The sequence below is a fragment of the Marmota marmota genome, unplaced genomic scaffold, assembly GCF_001458135.2.
Source record: "Marmota marmota marmota unplaced genomic scaffold, marMar, whole genome shotgun sequence".
NCBI classification, from domain to species: Eukaryota; Metazoa; Chordata; class Mammalia; order Rodentia; family Sciuridae; genus Marmota; species Marmota marmota.
The window spans coordinates 5,838,865-5,859,408 of record NW_025999969.1 but is presented as its reverse complement, the minus strand read 5'-3'; the positions used below and the strand labels follow the sequence as shown (position 1 = coordinate 5,859,408).

The 20,544-nt window shown below is 36.7% G+C and overlaps 1 protein-coding gene across 12 annotated transcripts in view; it reads right to left on the bottom strand.

The window, feature by feature from the left end:
• Tp63 (tumor protein p63) overlaps positions 1 to 20,544 on the bottom strand; it is a 212,560-nt gene that overhangs the window by 56,633 nt on the left and 135,383 nt on the right. For all 12 annotated transcript variants that reach the window (XM_015499990.2, XM_048804062.1, XM_015499991.2 and 9 more), the window contains one exon: positions 15,535 to 15,789. In XM_015499990.2, the coding sequence (XP_015355476.2) occupies positions 15,535 to 15,789 (255 nt within the window). The remainder of the gene's footprint in view (positions 1 to 15,534; positions 15,790 to 20,544) is intronic.

Sequence of the window (20,544 nt, the reverse complement as noted above, 5' to 3'; positions counted from 1 at the left end):
AATTTTTCCCTCAAATAAAAATTGTATTTGTTTTAGAATGCCTAAATGTTCAAAATAAGGTGGAAAATATGTGTCATCTTGCTTGGTTGAGAGACCCATTATTAAAATTTTGTTATCCATGAAATCATTTTCAAATTATGTATGAATGAAAGGGAAATTCAATGTCTGGATATGAGTAATAATGCTTTTTCCAAGAAGTTGATCAAATATATTCAATTTGGCTTCCCTTAAGTAACTTCTGAATTTTCCAAGCCAGAGGACAGCATTTGTCCTTGACATATACAATATTTACAATTGGCTCAGAGAGTATGGAAAGATTCGCATTTGTAATCTAGAAAAGTTTTATTACATCAGCTCACCTTGTGGAGGCTTAAATGATTCATTTTACTAAAAACTACTGAACTTTAAGTTTCCTAAGTATTTTAAATCTTTAACAAGAGCAGTCTTTCTTATGAACTCTGGACATTTGATACAAACTACAACACATACCTGTAATTTTGTTCTCAAAGTATGTTTTGAGAAAGTACATCACTGCCATAAAATATCACTGTTTATTAAAGCATGTAGATAGTAATGTCTATTTGGGAGGAAAAAAAAAACAAACTAAGACCTCCTCCATCTTTCCCATAAGAGATTTGCTCTTATAAAGATAAATAAAAGGACAAAGAGTGGTAGATACAATGAAAAATTCTGTTATTTGATATTATTATTATTATTATTATTATTAAAGACTATTCCCCCTGATTTCTGCTATCTTCTTCTTAATCAAATTTTAAGCAATATCTCAGTGTATTTGAGAGCAAAGATTCAGGTACTTCTGATTTTTTTTTTTTTTTTTTTTACAAAATATCTGCCATGAACATTTAAAAACTTGGAAAGCAATATATATTTGTTCTACTCCTGATATTCCTAATAATATTATATCCACTTCACATTGATAACCATGTTTTTGTACCACTTAGTTCAATACTCACACTCTCTGAATTTTATCAAGATGTATATTTTAACCAGACTATCAATACATATGCCTGTTACATGAGGAAATAATACTTTAAAAGTAATCCTCTAAAACTTTATAAATCTTCTTAAAGTTAGACGTGTTTGAACAGGCACTGAAGCACAAACAAGTCTTGGCCCTATCTCATACAGAATGGGTTGGTTACAGATGTTTTCCTGCAAGCTACGTCTTGCCTATTACAAGAACATTCATCTCCCAAACACATCATTTCACCTACTTTGCCTGAAGCAAAACAACACACACACACACACACACACACACCACAGAGTTTTATTATTCTTAACTCTTAACCTATTCTATTCATCTACATTCTGATAGAGGAGAGGGGACCAAATACCAGATTTTTGAAACATCAAGCTTGCTTTCCCTCTGTATGAGCTAGTGCCGAGAAGGGAGTCTAACCTGTATCCTCTCTCTCTTTCTTAAACCTACAAAACCAATGCCTGGGCTATCACTGACTCAGAAAGCTGGAGACATTAGCTCATGAAATGATTCAGTCATGAGAATTCTGACCAGGCCTCTCCCCTCACTGGTGCTTCAGGAGGAAAATCCATCCCTAGCAGGTATGGCTTCTGATCTAGGCACAGTCATTCATGTACCTGTGGACATATACTATGAGTAAGGGGCCGCAAGAAAACAGCAGTCTCTCTAGGGAAGCAGATAGTTTAACAGCATCCACAGCACGCCCCAGATAGGAGAGTCTCATGAAAAGGCTCTTCTCTCCCACAGCCAGCCCTTCCAATCCGTCTAGGAAAAAAAGTGTAAAATCTATTGTCTAGACTGCTTATGCTTCTCCTTAGGGAGAGAGGAAAGGTAGAAGGGTCAAGTTTTTGGCAGTTGGTAGGCTTTTGGCTTTTATTACCAGGGGTGAGAGAGAATGTGGTAGGAAGTTTTGAAATAGGTTGGATAAGAATCATCTTGTTCAACCATTACCTTCAGCCTGGACCCTGGGTGAAAGGATGTGAAGTTCATTTTGCAAGACAGGAAGCTACAAGGCTTACCTGCTGCTTGTATCCCAAGGCAGCAGTAGCAGTTTGCATGAGGATAGGCTTCCTAGTTCACAAACCACTTTTACCTCATTATCTCATTTGATCCTCACAGCAGCCCTGGAGGGTAGGCATCATTATCATCATTTTAAGATGAGAAAACTGAGGCACCAGGGAGGTAAGGCAATTTGCCAAGGTCCCAGCTAGAGAATGGCAGCCCATTTTTTACTAGCAGCTCTGCTCTAGAAAAATGATCTAATCATCTTGCCTCCTTTCCTGGCTCTCGATTTCTCCTATCTTCTTATCCAGCCCCTAGAAGCAGTGACTTTAGCAACTAACTCTTGCCTTCTCTGATCCATCTTTCCAATGTCAGGAAGCCATGTCACAAATGTGTGCTCAGACTCTGCACTGTGTGTCTGCCCTATCTTGGCATTTTCCAAAGCACTCTTTTTTACTCTGGTCTCCCCCAGTGACCTGCAGACACCATCAGATTAATCTGTTTTATATACAGATCTGAGCACAATGATTCCTGTTCTCAAAGCTATTCAGAGTCAGCACACTGCCCTTACAACATGGTCAAATGTCTTAACCTAATGCTGACAGCTCCTATACTGGAGCACAGCTTCAGGCAGAATAATAAAGTCACTAGCTTGGGAAAAGCATGGGTTTGTCCTGCGTTTTTTTCCTTGGCTGCTTCCACTGCTTCTGTGGACAGTCTAGTCTCTTCCTCACTTAACCAATAGTCATGCACAACAGGTTGATGACAGTCCTTCTCTCTTTCCAGCCACAAAAGACTCCTCTCAGCATGCACAGAACTCTAACTCAGATGGAATTTCAGAGAACACTTGATTCACTTCTCATCTAAACCTTGAGTCAAAGATCTTACCTCCATCTTCACATTCTCCAGAGACAAAAGATCACTACCACTACAGGCTGTGTGTTCCACTCAAGTACCCTGACAATTCTTCATGATGAGCCAGAATCCACCTCCCTGTGACTTCTCCACTCACATGATCATTGTGACCTTCACAGCTATTCACACAAGCCCAGAATGTGGCTAGTTTCAGGAAAGCTGGGGATAAGGAAAGAGCCCTGCCTAACAGATGGACAGGGTCCCCATTCCTTAGCACAGGGCCTCGTCTGTTTGCAATTAAGACTATAAAAGTGACTCCCCTGCACTGTTTTCTTCCAGAACAGTTGAATTTATCTCAAAGTTGTGCTTCTTAAACAACCACTAAATCATTAAAATGCAAAACTGAAATATATTTTGCAAAAAAACAATGATTACTTGTCTTCTATGGACTACTTCAGATTATATCCTCAGGATATGCAGACTTTCATTTTACTCTGTTATTAATTGAGGTAAAAATTAAAAGTACTGTTCTAATCTTGCTTCTACCACATAGTAGAAGGCTCGTCATCACAAGCCAGAGCTTCTCCATGGAGTAAATTCTCTGCTATGGTTCCCACCATATCTGTGAGTAAGACATATTCAGTATTCTAATCCTAAATCCACAACCCATTCTAATGAAAGTCAGCATTTACCAGACCCTGCGTTAAACACTTTCTATTCATTATAAAATTCGACCAATAACACTGCAACCAAAAGGAGCATAATCCAACTTTCTGGATAAGGAAACTACCCTAAGGAAAGTGTTGTATAGCAGGCCAAATAAAGAGAAAGAGGTGGAATTCAATCCCAGGTCTATCTTACCACAAAGGTGAATTCTGTCCTGTATGTATATCACCTGTCTCCTCAGGCACTTTTTTTAATCCACTAGTAAAAGAACTGAAGTCCCTGCTTTCACAAAATGGAAAGGATGTGCTAGATACAGTATCTGTAATCATCAGTCTTGAAAATAAATTAAAAGGATACATTGAAAGAATCTTTTATATCTTACAGGATTGCATGCTTTATGAAACCTCATTGAAATTTAGAAGAGAACATTTTTGTTTTAAATCAGGAATTTGTGGAAAGAAGATCATACCAATATTTCTTTTTCTGTTTCTGAAGTCTAAATTCTAATGGCAACCAATATAAGAAGGCCATAAAGAGTTAATCTATGCCCTGCGACCACATGCTCAAGTGACAATTTCAAAACAAAATTTTAAACCATTTGCAAAAGGAAAACATGCTAGCTTGAAATGCTTGTAAACAAGCCCTAAAAGGATATAACCTCTTACTAGTCATATTATTGTGTGGGCAGTAACCAAGAAAAAAAAATGGCCATTCTCTTTCCTCCTTTTCCAATTTACTTTGTGCAGAAAGATGCTTCATATGATGACCAAAGTTGACTCTCTATGTGACCAGCATGAAAAGATGATGACACAGCTCTGGCCATTTCTTCCTTACATGAGGGCTCACTGTCTCTAGGAGGCAGACATCACTGTGGTCAAGAAGAACATCAAAGGCAGACAGCATAAGCCTAAGCACCAGATCTAAACTCCTTGAGGTTGGGCTATGTTCTGCCTGAGTCATTAGAAAGAAAAACCTACATTCCAAAATGATTATAATAAAATAATAGTTCTAACATTTAAAGGTCATATAAATAAAAATATGCTACATGAAAATACTGCTTCAATTACACAATGACATTAACCACTGAAATACAACTACCAGTAGTTTTCATGGAGAAAAGGTCTTAAAAATTTTATTGATAAATTTCTATTTTTTTCCTCAATAAAATACAGGCAGATATTGATGGATATTGACAGAGATCTTCTTTTTTAGAAATTTCAAAGCATTTTAGAAAAGCATACAAAAATTTTTATCTATTCATGAAAACTACCTAAAATATATTTTGAAGAAAATGAACAGTTCTCAAAAAGAAACAAGGCTTGCTAGGCAAAAGTAAGAAATGTCCCTTCTTCTGCTTTCCTGAAAGAGCTGTCAACTCCCCCAGGAAGACAACTGAAGGAAAGGAGAGGGCATGTCCTCACATACATCCAGGAGACCACAGAACACAGTGATCAAGAAAGTGAAGAGTTTAGGTGTGTTTTACAATCTTTTAAATTGGTTTGGGTCTCTTCCTCAAATTAGATGTCTATATCCATAAAAATATATCATCAGAGCTACAGAGTCTAAAACAACTCACTAGCCAATTTAAAGTGTGTTTTTTTTTTAAGCTTTTTGTAAAACGCTTGGTTAAAATCTGTTAATAAACCATTTCACTTCCCCTCTTTTCTATTTTTCCTTCTGGTTATCCTTTCCCATCTCTACTCCTCATCCCAAAGTGTCTAAGCAGATGATTACTCTTGGGTGAGGGGTGAGAAAAAAGTCTATAAAGTCTTGAAAGACTGTTCCTAACAATTCTTTCTTTCTTTTTTCATTTTTTTAACAGTAGAAACATATTTATTTACTAACTAGAGGGATGATCCTAGTTAAACCAATACTCTGAAATAGCTGTATATAAAATATTTGGGATAAATATAGTTGAACACTGGGCTGAAAAAAAAAGCAGAATGGAAATTTGCTCAATAAACTCAGCTTGCTCATTCTTGAAGCAAATTGGAAGGATGGAATTTTTTATTCTACTTTTTCATAGATCTAAATACAGATGAAGTTCACAATGTAGTCCAACACCAATTTCCCATTCTTCAATCTTTCTTGCTAATGTGCTTTCCTTACATCCCTGTTTCTGATGGTGAACCAGTGTGCCACTGGAAAGCGGCAGACTGAGTTTTTCTGCAGTTAGCTGTAGTTTATTCAAATTCCTTTTCCAGGGTATAAGAAAGCTGTGTTCCAAAGTGCTTTCAATTTTCATGATGAGGTTTTTGCCATTACATGTGATGACACTACCTGATTGGGCCACTGTACCTATGCTCTGCACTAACCCACTCCTGCTTCCTTCACATGTTCACAAGGCACCATCTTTCTTCCAGATGCTCAGTGGTGTCCAGGGTGGGCAAGGGCACACAAGCCCGGAGAGGAGAACAAGGTTTGGCACCAGAAGCATCCTAACTCAGCACAATTCTTACCCTTGGACCTCCATACTTGTGCAAAGAGAAGATAAGCATTATGACTGAAAATGATGTGCTAGATAAAATATCCATTCTGACATATGAATATGTTACAGAAACTTACACAAATGGCCATATATTTGTTTTTGAGTAGAAACTAAACAGGAAGTCTATAATTCCTTCTGGTTCTGATGCAGAATGATAAGTCTTTCTCATCTACATCACTTCCTATGTGATTCCTTTATTCTTTTAACAACAACAAGAAAAGGTATAGAGATGATTAATGCTTATTAAATTATATCATGCTTCTCAGACATAAAGTATAAATATCTGCAAAATATGCTTTGTGACTTTTACACACAAAAACATAGGCTAAAATCTTTGAAGATACATAAAAATAAAATATAACCCATTACCATGAGTATTATGGGAGAATAAAACAACGTAAAGAATGAGTTGTCTTGTGATAACTGGTAGAAACTGTCAATTCTATTTTTAAAAGACGGACTTAGGCAATATTAAAAACAGTTATTTACCATGTATCTTCCTAAACTCAAAGGGAACAAAGTTAGACAAAAGACATTTTAAAACATTGTGTATTTATTTATAATTGTATAATTTCCACACAGTCTGGGTGGGAGAACAAACAAAAAGGAAGAGGTTATTTCTGATGTGGGTTAGTTCAAAAAGATACCATTAATCATCACAATGGGAACACATTTTCTAACCATCCATTCTAACTGGGAAAGTATAGAAAAAGTTATTACAAATTCTTCTTAAGAAAAATTCTTTTTTTAACCTGTTTATCAATCTACTTTATCAAATGATAAACTATAAATAATTTCTAAAAGGTACTATCTGTTAATTCCATGATTTTGTATAGAAAGGTTAAAAGAATAAAGGAAAAAGTAAGAAGGGTGGAAGGTAGAAGGAAGAAGTATCTTTATGGCCCAAATTATCAATTTATAACCAGTATTAATGTGTGTGAAAAAAAATATATATATATATATATATATGGATATTTATTTTTGTATTCAAAAAAAGTAATTTTTTCTTTTTTGTAAAGAGAGAGAGAGTTTTTTTTTTTTTTTGTAGATGGACACAACACAATGCCTTTATTTTTTATGTAGTGCTGAGAATCAAACCTGGGTCACGCGTGCTAGGCAAGCACTCTACTGCTGAGCCACAATCCCAGCCCTAATTTTTTCTTCTCATGATCCAGTAACAGTAATCACATTTAATTTTATTTTTGTCTGCTAAAATGTTGCCAATAAAACACTGAGGAAATAAAAAAATAACTGATTAACAGGTAATAGTATATAATTATTCATGTTTAAAGAAGTAATGTTTTTACATTAGAAAAAATATTTTTTAATCCAATATTTATGTCTAGGAACTTTACATCTATATTGTTTCATGTCAATTTTTTGTATAAAACGGAAAACCTCAGAAAACTGGCTGAATTATAAATACCGATATGATATAGTATTTGAGATGGTAAGTCTTAGTAACAAAAATCCAGGTGAGTGAATAACACATTAGATTCTTAGAGCTTCATCTCTCAGGCTCCTAAAGCACTTTATAAACTTTACTTAAGCCTCCAGACATCATGCAAAATAAGTATTATAACATCTACTTAATAAATGCAGAGACAAGACCACATGCCCTAGTTCACATTGCCGATCAATACCCATAATTGGTCTTTCTGAATGCTGTGTTCTACTTACTGAGTCATAATCTTCAGTAGTCTGTCAGAAGCCTCCTCAACTTCAAATAAGAACAATTAAATAATCATTGTTCTTCCTTTTTACTGAACTTTGGAAACCATTTAAATAAAAATTCTTTTGAAATAGTCTTCTCAACCTAGTCATTATATTTTTCACAAGTTTCACAGGAAAACAAGATTTATATTTTCGCAGATGATACTGGTCAAACAGCATAAAAAGAAAAGCAAAAATAAAAATTTAGAAAATAACCCAGGAAGGAGCTCCTATTTGATTGATGAACTTGATATTTCAGTATTTATTCTGCATAAAGCACATAGAATTTATGTTGTCTATGTTCAGACCTTTCAAGTATAATAACAAGGTGGTAAGTTAAAAAGTCTTTTTCATATAAATCTTCATTATTAAATCAAACAAATAATAAGAAGGCAAATTCTATTTGTAAAGTAAGATTCTTTCCCTAATTTACCTCAGAATAAACTAAATCTAGAGTCTATATCTACTATCAAATGTTGTTTTAAATTTCAGCCAAGAGGAGCCTGATACTGGTGTCAAGATCATTATTAAACAGCACAGGAGAGACATCTGCTAAGATCAGTACCTTTAGACCTCTGTCTGCCTAATTACAGGACCCCTTATTCTGAAAAACATTCCATATCAACAACACATCTGCAGGGCTTCAAAGTACCTTTCTATTCTACAACAAACCCTTTAATCTAGAAGGATTGGAAGGTGTTGGGCAGAAAAGCTATTTCAGGTCTCCTCTCAGCCACAGTGATCCAAGTAAATATATTAATTGCTGCTGATATAAAATTCAAGGTTTCACTTTATATGGAATTGCTTTTGCTCATTAACTGACAACCGAATGCTAAATGCCTTCATGAGAATTGAGCATCTGCCCTTCACCAGAAGATGTGGGAACTCTTGTAGACTTGGCCACACTGTGGAAATGGCTAAATTGGGGCGGGGGGGTGAAAACAGGAGAAGGTACAAAGCTCATATATGAGAATGCACCAGGAGCAACAATCCCATAATAAATGGCTCATAACACTCAGAAATGATTTTAAGTACACATTCATTTTAAGGGATATCTGTTGACCTTAATGATACATCATATTTTTCCTGAGTCATTAAAAAAAAACTCTTATGACATTATTCTGTTTATACATCAATTTTCAGGTGATTTTTGTTATAGCACATTACACCAATTAAAAATAAACAGTTAGTAAGCTGAGAAAATTGATTTGAAGCCCTTTTAAATCTCAGTGACCTTTTCTGATTATAGCTTTGGTCAAGATGGTTAAATTATGGAGTTTCTGTAAATTCTCTAATGATAAGAACAAAAACAAACAAAATAATCTATGTCAAGTATTCAATACTGCATATCAGACCTTTTTTTATAAAATAAAATTTTAGTAATGGGAAATTAGGGAGGACATTTACTCTAAGAATAAACTGAGAAAAAAATATTCTGATAATTCATTGCTTAGCTAAATGTTGCAAGAGGATAGTTCACATTTCTTTTGAAAGGAGTATGAAATTATTATTTCTGAATGAAATACAACTACTAGTAAGCCTTCCTAGGATGCTGGCTTTAGCTTACAGTTATTTTGTTTGAACTTCAACCGTCCTTAGTCACTGTTAACACATTGCACAGGATGGCATTCAGCTTGCCTACTGTTTCTGTTAGTCCTGGAGTGTATTAAAGCTTAAAAAAAAGTTCTTTACTGTTATTTAAAGATCTGGGGAAATCACATAAAAACCTGAGTTTCTAGCTGCTCTTTAAAAATCAGTCTTTAAAGCTAGGCCAACTTTCCCCCACATAATAGTCTGGAACTGTCAAGCAGATGACTCTATAAGCAGGGTATGCAAGTTCCTCCTGCCACAGTCCCTGAATTCACCATTTGGCTCATTTTTGCCATCCTGTTTCCCCAATGGCATCTGAGCTTTCTACCTCTGAGGCAGCCTATCATTAGTCAAAATGATCTGTTGAATGCAAAGGGCCTGATGATCTGAATCCTGATCTTGAGGAAAATGTCTATGATGATTAATTCATATGATAATCTTCTCCATATTATTCCATCATTCCAGGAAAGTAGAAAAACAAGATACCAAGCAGTTGCTGATACCTACAAATACCAAATTGGCCACTACTAATAATGTAAATGAGGAAAAGAGGAGAAGGTGGGAAGGAATAGGAGACAGGAAAGAAGGGATAGAGAACTTAAGAAAAAAGAACAATGAAAAGGTAAGAGAAAAACCAAAAAGAACTTTTGTAGTAAACAAAAAAGACTAATAGAAGCTTTATTTAATTTTTTAAATTTTATTTGTTGAATAAGTAGTCAGTCCTCATAATATTCATATATAGTAACTCAATATAAAAATTGTCTTTTAAAGAGAAATCCCATGGTGTAGTCAACAAATCACTTAGAACAGTGTGGGAGGGAGATAAACATTAAATGAAACTGACTTCTCTAATTGATCTAAGTGAATTCAGGCAAGTGTGCAGATAGGTATCTTGTTCTGGACCAGAACAGCAGTAGCAGGCCTTACCATCAACATTTATAAATCCAAACCCTAGAAATAAGTGACGTGAACCATCACCAAGAATCACCACATAGACATTCTTCCTCAGTATTCTGTGAATTTGAGTGAGGAACAGTGTGGATACTGGCTCAACATGTTCAATGTCACCATTTTCATCATCATGATAGGATTACAAAAATTCATCTCTATACATATCTCAGATGCTTTACAAAACAGCTAGGGCAAAGAGTGAAAAAAAGCCTCATTATGAACAAATGTATCACTGACACAAGCTACTAATTTCTCTCCTGTCCTTCACCAGTACAATCTAAGAGCCACTCAACTACGTTAGATAAAGCCCCAATTAAGGCTCAGATTTTTTGAGGGGAGTAGTGCTCCTGTTTTCTTTTTCTTTCTTTTTTTTTAAAAATTTTTCTTTATTTTTTGGTGGTGCTAGGAATTGAACTCAGGGCCTCATACATGCTAAGCCTGCCTTTTACCACTGAGCTACATCCCCAGGCCAGAAGTGCTTCCTTTGTGAAAGGAAGCTGATAAATCATATTTACCATTGAAAAGTTTGTATGTACATCACGTCCTTTGATGGACTATGCTTAAGAGTCTACATTCCAGAGGACCATGCAATGCGCTGGCTTGCATTAGATTTCGGCCAAGCTGGCAGCCTTTTTCTAAAAGTCTTACATTACAGGTAACCTGATGACAGGGAGGGTGGGCCACACATCTCAGCTGCCTGTCTGCAGAGCCAAAGGGAACAAGTTTGCAAGAATGCAACAATATGCTGGGATCAATGGAACTCTCCCTGGAACTGGCTGTTCCCCCTTTCAAAGGACACCTCCCTAATCTCTCCACTTGCTCAAGGCAGATTCTTCAATGCTCTGAACTTGTCAGGAGTCTGGCATCATTAGGATGTGCAAAGGGAGAATGCTCTCTATAAATCATGGGCAGAGGCAGAAGGGACCAAATTCATGGACAATTAAGAGTCAGGGTCAGAACTGAAGGCTCCTCTTTGAAACTACAATTGTTTCCTTTAACCATGAAGAGACAAGGAAACGTTTTTAAATCTTCATTAAAGGGTCTACCCTATATCTGACATGGTGCTCCACCCTGGGTCAGAGCATCTACCTTAAAGAACTTGAAGTCCATGACAAGATAAAGACAGAAGAGGAAAAAGTGATCTTTCACCCTAAATGCAGGCTCATTACCTCAGTCTGAGCACAATAAAATATATATAAAAATAACTAACAATAACAAAATACTTTGAGGGTTTCCACAGTATGTACAAAGAGTACTGTGAGCCATGGGCTGTGCAAAAATAATTCTCAAACTATTAAAGGTGTGTGAGGCTAGTAATCAAGACAGACAGACTGACACAAAGCTTTGCCACTGGAGTCCAATACAAAGCACTCTGCCACAGGAGTGGGGTTCTTCTCCCCGGCTCTGAGTTTTCAATTAGGTGCCATGGAAAGACCTTCCAGCTCCTCCAAAAGCATTTCAAATAAGTATGCTTCTGTTTAATGGCCTCACAGCATATTGATATATGGATAGGCTACAGTTTATTGAATTGGTCCTGCCATGGTGTTTAGGTTATTCTACAAGTTTGTCACTGTAGATTAATATGCATACTCTTAAATAAGTGAAGCCGATTGTTATTTTTTATTTAACACAGAAGAATACGAAAGATATCCCCATAAATAAAGCAAAATTAAGAGCAAGGAATAGATGCCTGAAGTTAACTGGTCTTTAAATCTGGGAAGGGTCCTTCCTAGTGCTGGCAAGGAGGCCCCACTTGGGCTGGCTCAGAAGGCAGTGCAGCCAGCTTCAGCCCTGTATTCGGGAGAGCAGGTTATCACCTGGCCATGTATATGTATAGTGGATGGTATCACAGCTCCTTGGGGCTGGAGTATGCATGTTAATGGACCAAAAACATTTAAGAAAAAATAAGGTAGTGGACATTTTACTTCACATTCTCTCAGATTATCACCTGTGGTGCAATGGACCCCTCAAGGAAACTATAATAAACTCATGAAATAACAGGATTCAAATTCAGACTCAATGAATACCTGTATGCCTGTGACTAGCCAGGCACTGAGAGGCAAATTTACTGGTTGTGAAATTGTCATGAAAAAGAAAATATTAACATACTCATTTGTAGGTGAGAAAAGTAAGGTTTAGAGAGATTGAATTTGAAGGGAAAGTCCATACACTACTAGAAAATTCGAAAGTTGAAGTCTATCTACACTTGGTTTTCTTGCCATCTCCAAACCATCATTTTTTCAACTGTCCTAAGGCTGATGATTTCCAACTAAAATACAAGATAAGCAGTGCACACGGTATTAAGTGATAGGCCTCTATGACTAGTGATAAATTGTGGAAAAATAAAATCTGAAATTAAATCTTAAATTGAGTACTACTTTGTAAGTATATGTGTATATAAAATAGATACTATGGAATAATGTTATCGTTTTACTTTATTTCATTGAAGGAAGTTTAAAATAAATATCATATTTTTATTGAACTGGAACCATAATCACATTTATGATTTTAATTCGAAAAAAGCAAAGGAAAAATGCGTATATGCTTTAAATATGTTAGTTATATTTTGACAGCAATTCTGAGAGAAAAACCAGAAAATTCAAAGGGCAAATTCAACAGGACTGGATAACAAGTGATGAAGGGTAGAAGAAAGATTCTTGAATAATTATCAGAAGACTATACAGTAAGCATGGTGTCACCCAAATAACAGTATGTGAGCAATTCTAAAATGTATAATTTTATTTTAAAAAGTTGCTTTAAAAGTACAGATGGCTAGAAAAATAGATGTGCAATATAGCACCAAAAACATATCCTCCAGCAGTTGGGCTTAAGGATACAAGAGGACAGCACCACACTACACAGGGCCTGTCTGCTCCATTGTGTCCCCACCCTTCCATCAACCAAAAAGAGAGTCCAGGCAGGATGGAGGAGAAACCTGAACTAAAGAGGTAGGCCTTATATTCATCTTCCTCCTTGGCTGGTGATTAGCCTTGCAAGTTTTACTCCTTGAATTCCTCATTTATAAAACTGGGGATAAGAGACGTAGTCATAAGGCTCAGCTGAGATAAATATATGAGAAAATATTTTCAAAAATTTGAGGACTTTGTGTATATATGTAAGGATATATAAACTGGCCCAAAGTACTACATGATGCTATGGTATATACAGGTATCCATGACTAAGAAAAGAATATCTTCTTAGGTGCAGCTACTCAGACAAGGGTTCAAGTGTCCTAGATTTAGAAGAAATGCAACTAAGCCTAAAATAAGAAATGCAACTAAGCCTAAATAATTGCTTACTTGTAAGCAAGAAAGAAACTTAATTAAAATGTAAACACCATGCAATGTACTAGTATGAAGCATCTTCTCTAAAATCTACAAAGTAGGCAGTAGACAAACAGAAATCCAAAAGACGCAAATTACTTAGCAAAGGTTGCTCATGAATGGCAGACAAAATACTTGATTATAATCAAATTCCTTCTCAGAACTTCCTGTGCTGATTATTAAGACTATCAGGAAACATAGTTTAAGTTCACTGTTTTCATCCCAATCTGATGCACACGCTGAATGCCAGAAAGATGAAGTGATTAATTAAGGTCACACAGAAGATCAAGACTAGAATCCATGTTTTCCAGCTCTTAATCTTTACTCTTTTCTCAACACCCAAGTGCCTATGCTTTTTTTCATGGTATTGACATTACTGCTGTTATTTAGAAGGAAACTGTACCAATGCATTACACAAAAATTCTTTATTTTCTTTCTATTATATTATTTAGGTGGAGATCCCCAATGCTTTTTGTGAGACAATATACTCTCTCAGAGAAGAGCTTTGAATGAAGATGGCTGGGGAATGTGCTAACTGCAGAAAGACCTTAAGATTTCTTTGTGAGGAGATGGGATTGATCTGATGTACTTGTAGCAAGCTTCATCCCCATGGTTCTTACATGATTTTAGAAGGGAAGAAGTTATTTTTTTAGTGACCTCAATATGCCCATCATCCTCTCAGACAAGTCCATTCATAATACAGTGGAGTCCTGACTCAGTAAAGCTAGCAAGTAGCGGTTAGCTTTGAAGAGCTGAGATTATAAATGTCCAACTAGTGATCACCATCTTAAGCCACATGTGTCCCCTTTACAAAATGGTCATCCTGGTCTCAGAATCTTACTTAGATCAATCAACCATCTATATGAGGCCTGTAACTCTTAAGTTACTCACCTGCAGTATCCATCTCCAGGATTATAAATACAAAAGAGACTAAAGATTATCACACAATTGATTAGCAACATGTGGAGCAAAGACAGAGTTTTAAGCTGCTACTTAGACTTCATGGTTGAAATATGAGCTGTGACAGAACCACTTTGCACACCATAAAAGGAACACAGTAAAATAAAATAAGTTTTAGGACAATTTTGTGACAGACACCCTGATGTGAAATAGTGGAAAAGGAAAGGATACAATGGGGAGGGCAGACATCAGAAATCCACCCAGCTACACAAAAGCCTCTGTAAATTTCAGGATTTTTATCCAACTTAATCTCCTTGTTCTTCAGCTTTCCTCACTAGCACAAAAGGAGTTATAAAATGGTCCTACCTACTTCACAAAGATGTGAGATCAAAATGAGGGAACAGATGTGAAATTGTGCTGGAATGTCGTCAACATTATGAGTGTAGATAATTTAATAAACTTTGTACCACTGGAATCCAGTCTATAGTGAACAAGATACTATATAAAGGGTAAAAATGAAAAAAAAATTTTCAAAGAATCATATTTTTCCACAGAGAAAAAGAATTGTGAAAATAATTCTAAAGTTATTTTTCAATAAGATGATATAGTTGGAAGATTTGTATAATCCATGTAAATGTTAATTTTTTTTTTTTTTTATAAACATGCATGCCATTTTGGTCTGGAGCGTTCTTTGATCAGCCTGTTAAAACCAGCTTTGTAAGTTTCTCCCTTATATTTGAGCCATTATTGTGTTAGAATGCATTATAAACTGTAAAATAGAATAAATCATTTTTAATTTTTGAAAGAATATGTATTCTTAGAAAAGTTATATAAAGAAAGGGTTTCTTTCTTTTTCTTTCAACATTTTAAATCAGTATTCATTTGAACTAACTCAGGGTGCTGTGTGCAGCTGTAGAGGTAGGTTTGGGGCAAGTTAGTAAATCGAACAGGAAATGTCTCAATTTGGAATTGGGAGAAACCCCAGTGGATGAGGAAGACCCTGGTACTGGGCAAGGCGAGATGGCAATGTATGCCGGGGATCTTACCGTCCAGGTGGCAGACTTGGCAGTGCTCGACTGTTGGAAGGACACATCGAAGCTGTGCGGTCCCGGGTAGTCAGTGTTGGAGGGGATGGCCGGCGACGGTGACAGGGCATCGAAGGTGGAGCTGGGCTGCGCATAGGGCGAGGGCGCTGTCACGCTGTTCTGCGCATGGTCTGTGTTGTAGGGGCTGGTGGACGAGGAGCCGTTCTGAATCTGCTGGTCCATGCTGTTTAGGAGCCCCAGGTTCGTGTACTGTGGCTGCAAGAACACCCAGAAACCCTAACATCAGCCATCTAAGCCAAGATCAGTATACTCCAAAACAGGCATCATGTGGTGCGTATTTCTAAAGAAGTCCCCTTCAGGCCCCAAAGATTTCACATGAAAAGTAAAACAGGCAATCTGTGATACACAGAAATGTCAAGAGGAGTTGGAGGCCTATGTTTGTAATGATCTTCACAGTTCACAGGTTTCTTATGATGCCTTTGGGTATCCTCAAGAGTGTTGCAAGTAGAATACATGCTTATTCACAGACTAGGCAAAAAAAGTGCACTGTGCTCAGAAGATGCTTAGGGATACTTCAAAACAAAGAAGCACTATACCACAGCTGTGACTTCCCCTAGGGAGGGGGCATATAGTATTCAGAATGAGAAAGACCACTTGATACATTTAAGGGATTTAAGCATCATATTGTTTTATATATATGTAAAACTATATATATATGCATGTATTATTATATGATCAATATAATAATATATTGTATTATATAAAATTATTCTATTCAACTTTAATTATTTTACATGAGGAGCAGAAGCAAACTCAGCTATTCCATTCAATCCAGAGAGCATCTGTCTAAATGTTAATAGCTGCACGCCCATTCCATGACATTCATGTATGTACACACACACACACACACACACACAGGGAAGGTGGTAAAAAGAACAGGAAACATCTCAATTTGGAATTGGGAGAAACCCCAGTGGGTGAGGAAGACCATCAAACTGGGCAAGTGAGATATATATATATATGCGAGTGTGTGTGTATCCATATGTGACAAAATGAAATAATCTTCAAGTTTTTTCTTGCTCTTATACTTCCAAATTCTATCCCAGAGCACCAATAATGTTCCCTCAATCCCATCCCACAAACTAGTGTCACAAAGACTGGGGCGGGGGGGGGAATGGGTAGCTAGCAGGTAAAGGAAAATCTTATGTAAATATTTTTAATTAGTTAATTTATTTAGAGATGAGTTTCCAGCCACGTTGCCCAGACTGGTGTGGAACTACCTGGCTAAGGTGCTCCTCCTGCCTCAGCTTCTGCAGTAGCTGGGACTAAAGGCCTGCACCACTGTGCCCAACTTCAACTATATGTTTTAAAGTAAAGTGCTACTGTATCATCTAAACCTGGTCTAAATTTTAAAATAAAAAATATTTTTTTTCTTTGTAGCTCTTTGTATTTTACTAGAGTAGAACATGTACAAGGGAATCACAATTTAATCATGAATAAAATCCTCTGCTCAATATGGTTCAGAAGTGCATCAGCTCATGTCACTCCATCTGCCAGCTTCTTTCATGTCTTCTATGTGAATGGGCCTGAGCATTAGTGTCAAGGACTCAGTAAGATGTTTGTGAAAAGAACAGATTAATTTCTTCCCATTTCACCTACAGAACAACTTATTATATGACTACCAGAGAGGGGAGGTAAGAAGCATCAGCTAATCAGTAGAGTAGAAATTTAGAGACTAAACCTGCTTTGAGTCCAGGGCTCTGTCACACCAGGCCATCACATCCAGGGCCTGATCAGCTGAGTCAGCGTCCTAAGCCTAGTTTAATTGAGCACATTTCCAGAAGAAGCAACAGTTTTCCCTTTGTAAAGCCCTTTGACACATGGGAATCTCATATTTTCTTCAGGTTATTGAAATAGGGAGAGATCAAAAGCAAGAAGAAGGCAGCCCTATCATTACGCATTTGTTAAAGAAGCAAGAAAGCTGGCTCTTCCATTGGAATACCTCTTCAAGCTGAGGAAAACCATGAAGAACAAACTCACTAAGAAAGAGGGGCTTGGAATTCTTTTTAAATTTTAAACTCTAAGTATAATAAAATTATTCTATTTAACTTTAATTCTTTTTACATGAGGAGGAGAAACGAACTCAGCCATTCCATTCAGTCCAGAGAGCATCTGTCTAAATGTTAATAGTCGCACGCCCATTCCATGACATTCATGCATTCGCATTCCACTGCTGAATGCCACCTCCCCATTTGCTCTGCAAATAACTATTAATCTCTTTACACTTATCCCCTTGCTGACAAGAGCAGCTGTTGGTCTCGCCTTCTCTCCCCTCTGACTTCTATAGCTCCTGCCCCTCTCCTATCCTCCATCTTGGGCTTCCCCTCCTGACAGGTGTGGCAGAACTATAGGTAAAGCAACTACAGAAGGAAAATAAAACCTGAGGCCCAGTCTGGTACAGATGTGTCCACGCCCCTGGCTGAACTAAAGCTCTTAGGTATCCAAGCCTGAGGCAACTGCCTGGAAAGGGGGTTGAAAAGATATTATTTGTGTTCAAGTTAAGGGTCAGTATACAAAGCACTCCCTAACCTCCTGTAGGAATCAGATAATGCACCCAAAGGCACGTGCTTCCCTACAGCAGTACAATTAGGGAGGCAGCCGTCCCTGACAAAAAGGACAAAGAAACTGGCTGAGCACTTTCTCGCAGGCAGTAAATGACTGTTGGACCACCCCTTCCTCCGCCTCCTTGCTACAGGAAGGAACTACAGCTAATTGTGGGCTTGGATGAGAACAAAGAAGCAGGGGCCCTTGGAATGTTTTTCCCCAATATGTATAAAGGGAAAAGTTTGGGGCCCAGCTTTAAAAGACAGTGAGTAAACACTAACCCATTCTCCAAAGACTTAAGAGAAAGGGAAATTCCATTTACCAAAGAGTCACAAAGAAGACCCCTGCAACCACAACAAAACTGAACATACTGGGTGGCACCAAAGAGGCAGAAACTGTATCCAAAGCTCAGTGAGAGCGGGGGTTGATGGGTCTACTTTTAAATGCCATGTTTTAAAATTCTTTATAATTCCAAGTAACATATTATTCTTAAAAAACAATGGAACTTTTTCCTAATGCTAATGCTTCAATTCATATGATAAAGCTACATTTCTCAATATTGCAAAAAAAAAATAGCATATTATCCAAAATAAAAGTGAGAAAACACATTTCAATTGAAATGTTTCCAAATTAACACTTTAAAGACAGAACCTGAGCATTATACTCAATTCTTTTTTTTAAACATAAAACCAGCACTACTTAGTTCAAAATTAACAAAAACATCCAAGTAAGAACTGTGCGACTGGAAATCTACTTGGATACTTTTCTCAATGTACTAAAAATCAGTAAGTCAAAAGCCCTCCATAGGAAACAGTTCTTTGGAAGTTAATCATTTAAATATCTAGTTTTGTAAAAAGGTTTTTATTTGCTTATTTCTTTGATTAAACGAGAGATTGCATGTGTTGACAGAGTATGATTGTAGGCCAAGGGCCCAGCAACATAGTAAAGAAGAACACATGATAGGACCAAGAAAATAACCTGAAGTGTACAATGCTAAATGAGCATGCAGGATCTCTTGTTCATCAATTATTAAGAATGTTGAAACAGTGATAGTAGGGCTTTAAGCAAAGCACATCACTCTTCAGGGGACAGTCCCTGTTTGACTAACTCCATGGTTTGCATGCATATGAAGCTAGCCCTCACCCAGGTCAGTGAATAATATCTACTTCTCGTTTTCCACCACAGTGAAGTTGGTAGGGGGAAGGCAGCAATGCCTGGGCCCCTTCTTAATTGCCATTAATTTTATAAACACAGAGGGGAAAATGCATTTATGGGATATTAAGGCAATGCTTATTGACAAAGACAAGTAAGAGTATCAGGGATTAGAACATAACATTTTCACATCGGCCATAAAAACTGCCCTTGGGAGAACACTGTTTGGCCCCATATGTCCCATGTGTTTCTTATCTAAACAAAGTTTATTAGAACATTTGAAATAAAAAGTAAGTAAATTCTCCCTCTCTAACTATAAGGTACTTTGATCTCAGAATAACCTAAACACACTTTACAGGCATACAAATATGAATGCATGACAATATTAGATATCTATCCCATCATATCCAAAAGAGGAGGCAATCTTCTTCCACAAAGTATGGGAGAAGAAAATGAATACAATTTGTCTAATAGTTTCTGCAATCCCAATAAAGTGGAAAAAAAAAGAAAATTATTTTCTCTAATTTTAAAAGGTAACTTATTTCCTATGAAAGAACTTTGAAATAGTTTAGGTCCAGGCAACAAGTCTACTATCAGAAGTGTTTAGAACTGGAATATATTCAAGTTCATCACAGACTAGGCAACTTTAATAGGAAGGCAGAAGCATACTTTGGATGCAGGGACTTAGCATATCCCAGGCATCACAGAGTACTCTCAGAGTGTTCTGAAACATGGGTGCACCCAGGTCTGAATATTAAAGCTGTTTGTTTTCACCATGAAAAAGAACAAATATAAGCATCAGTTCCCTAATATAATGAAGAGTGTTTTATTCATTATTTTTGGTTGTTTTAATTTTTTGTTCATAAGTTCTTTTACATTCTCAATATTTTACAGACTGATCTGTTCACTAAATTTCAGTTCAGATGCTGGAAATTAAAATAGCAATAGAGAGGACATGATTTTCTCTGTTTGATCTTTTAAAATGTCCTATAAATACAGTTCCTCTAATTTTATTTTATTTATTGTTGTCATCATTATCATCATCACCATTATTATTGTAGTATGGAAATTGAACCCAGGGGCACTTTTACTGGTGAGCTACATCCCAGTCCTTTACTTTTTACTTTGAGACAGGGTCTTCCTTAAGTTGCCCAGGCTGTTCTCAAACTTGCAATCTTCCTGCCTCAGGCTCTGGAATCACTGGGATTACGGGGGTGCTACACTGTATCCAGCTCATTTTATTTTTTTTTTCCT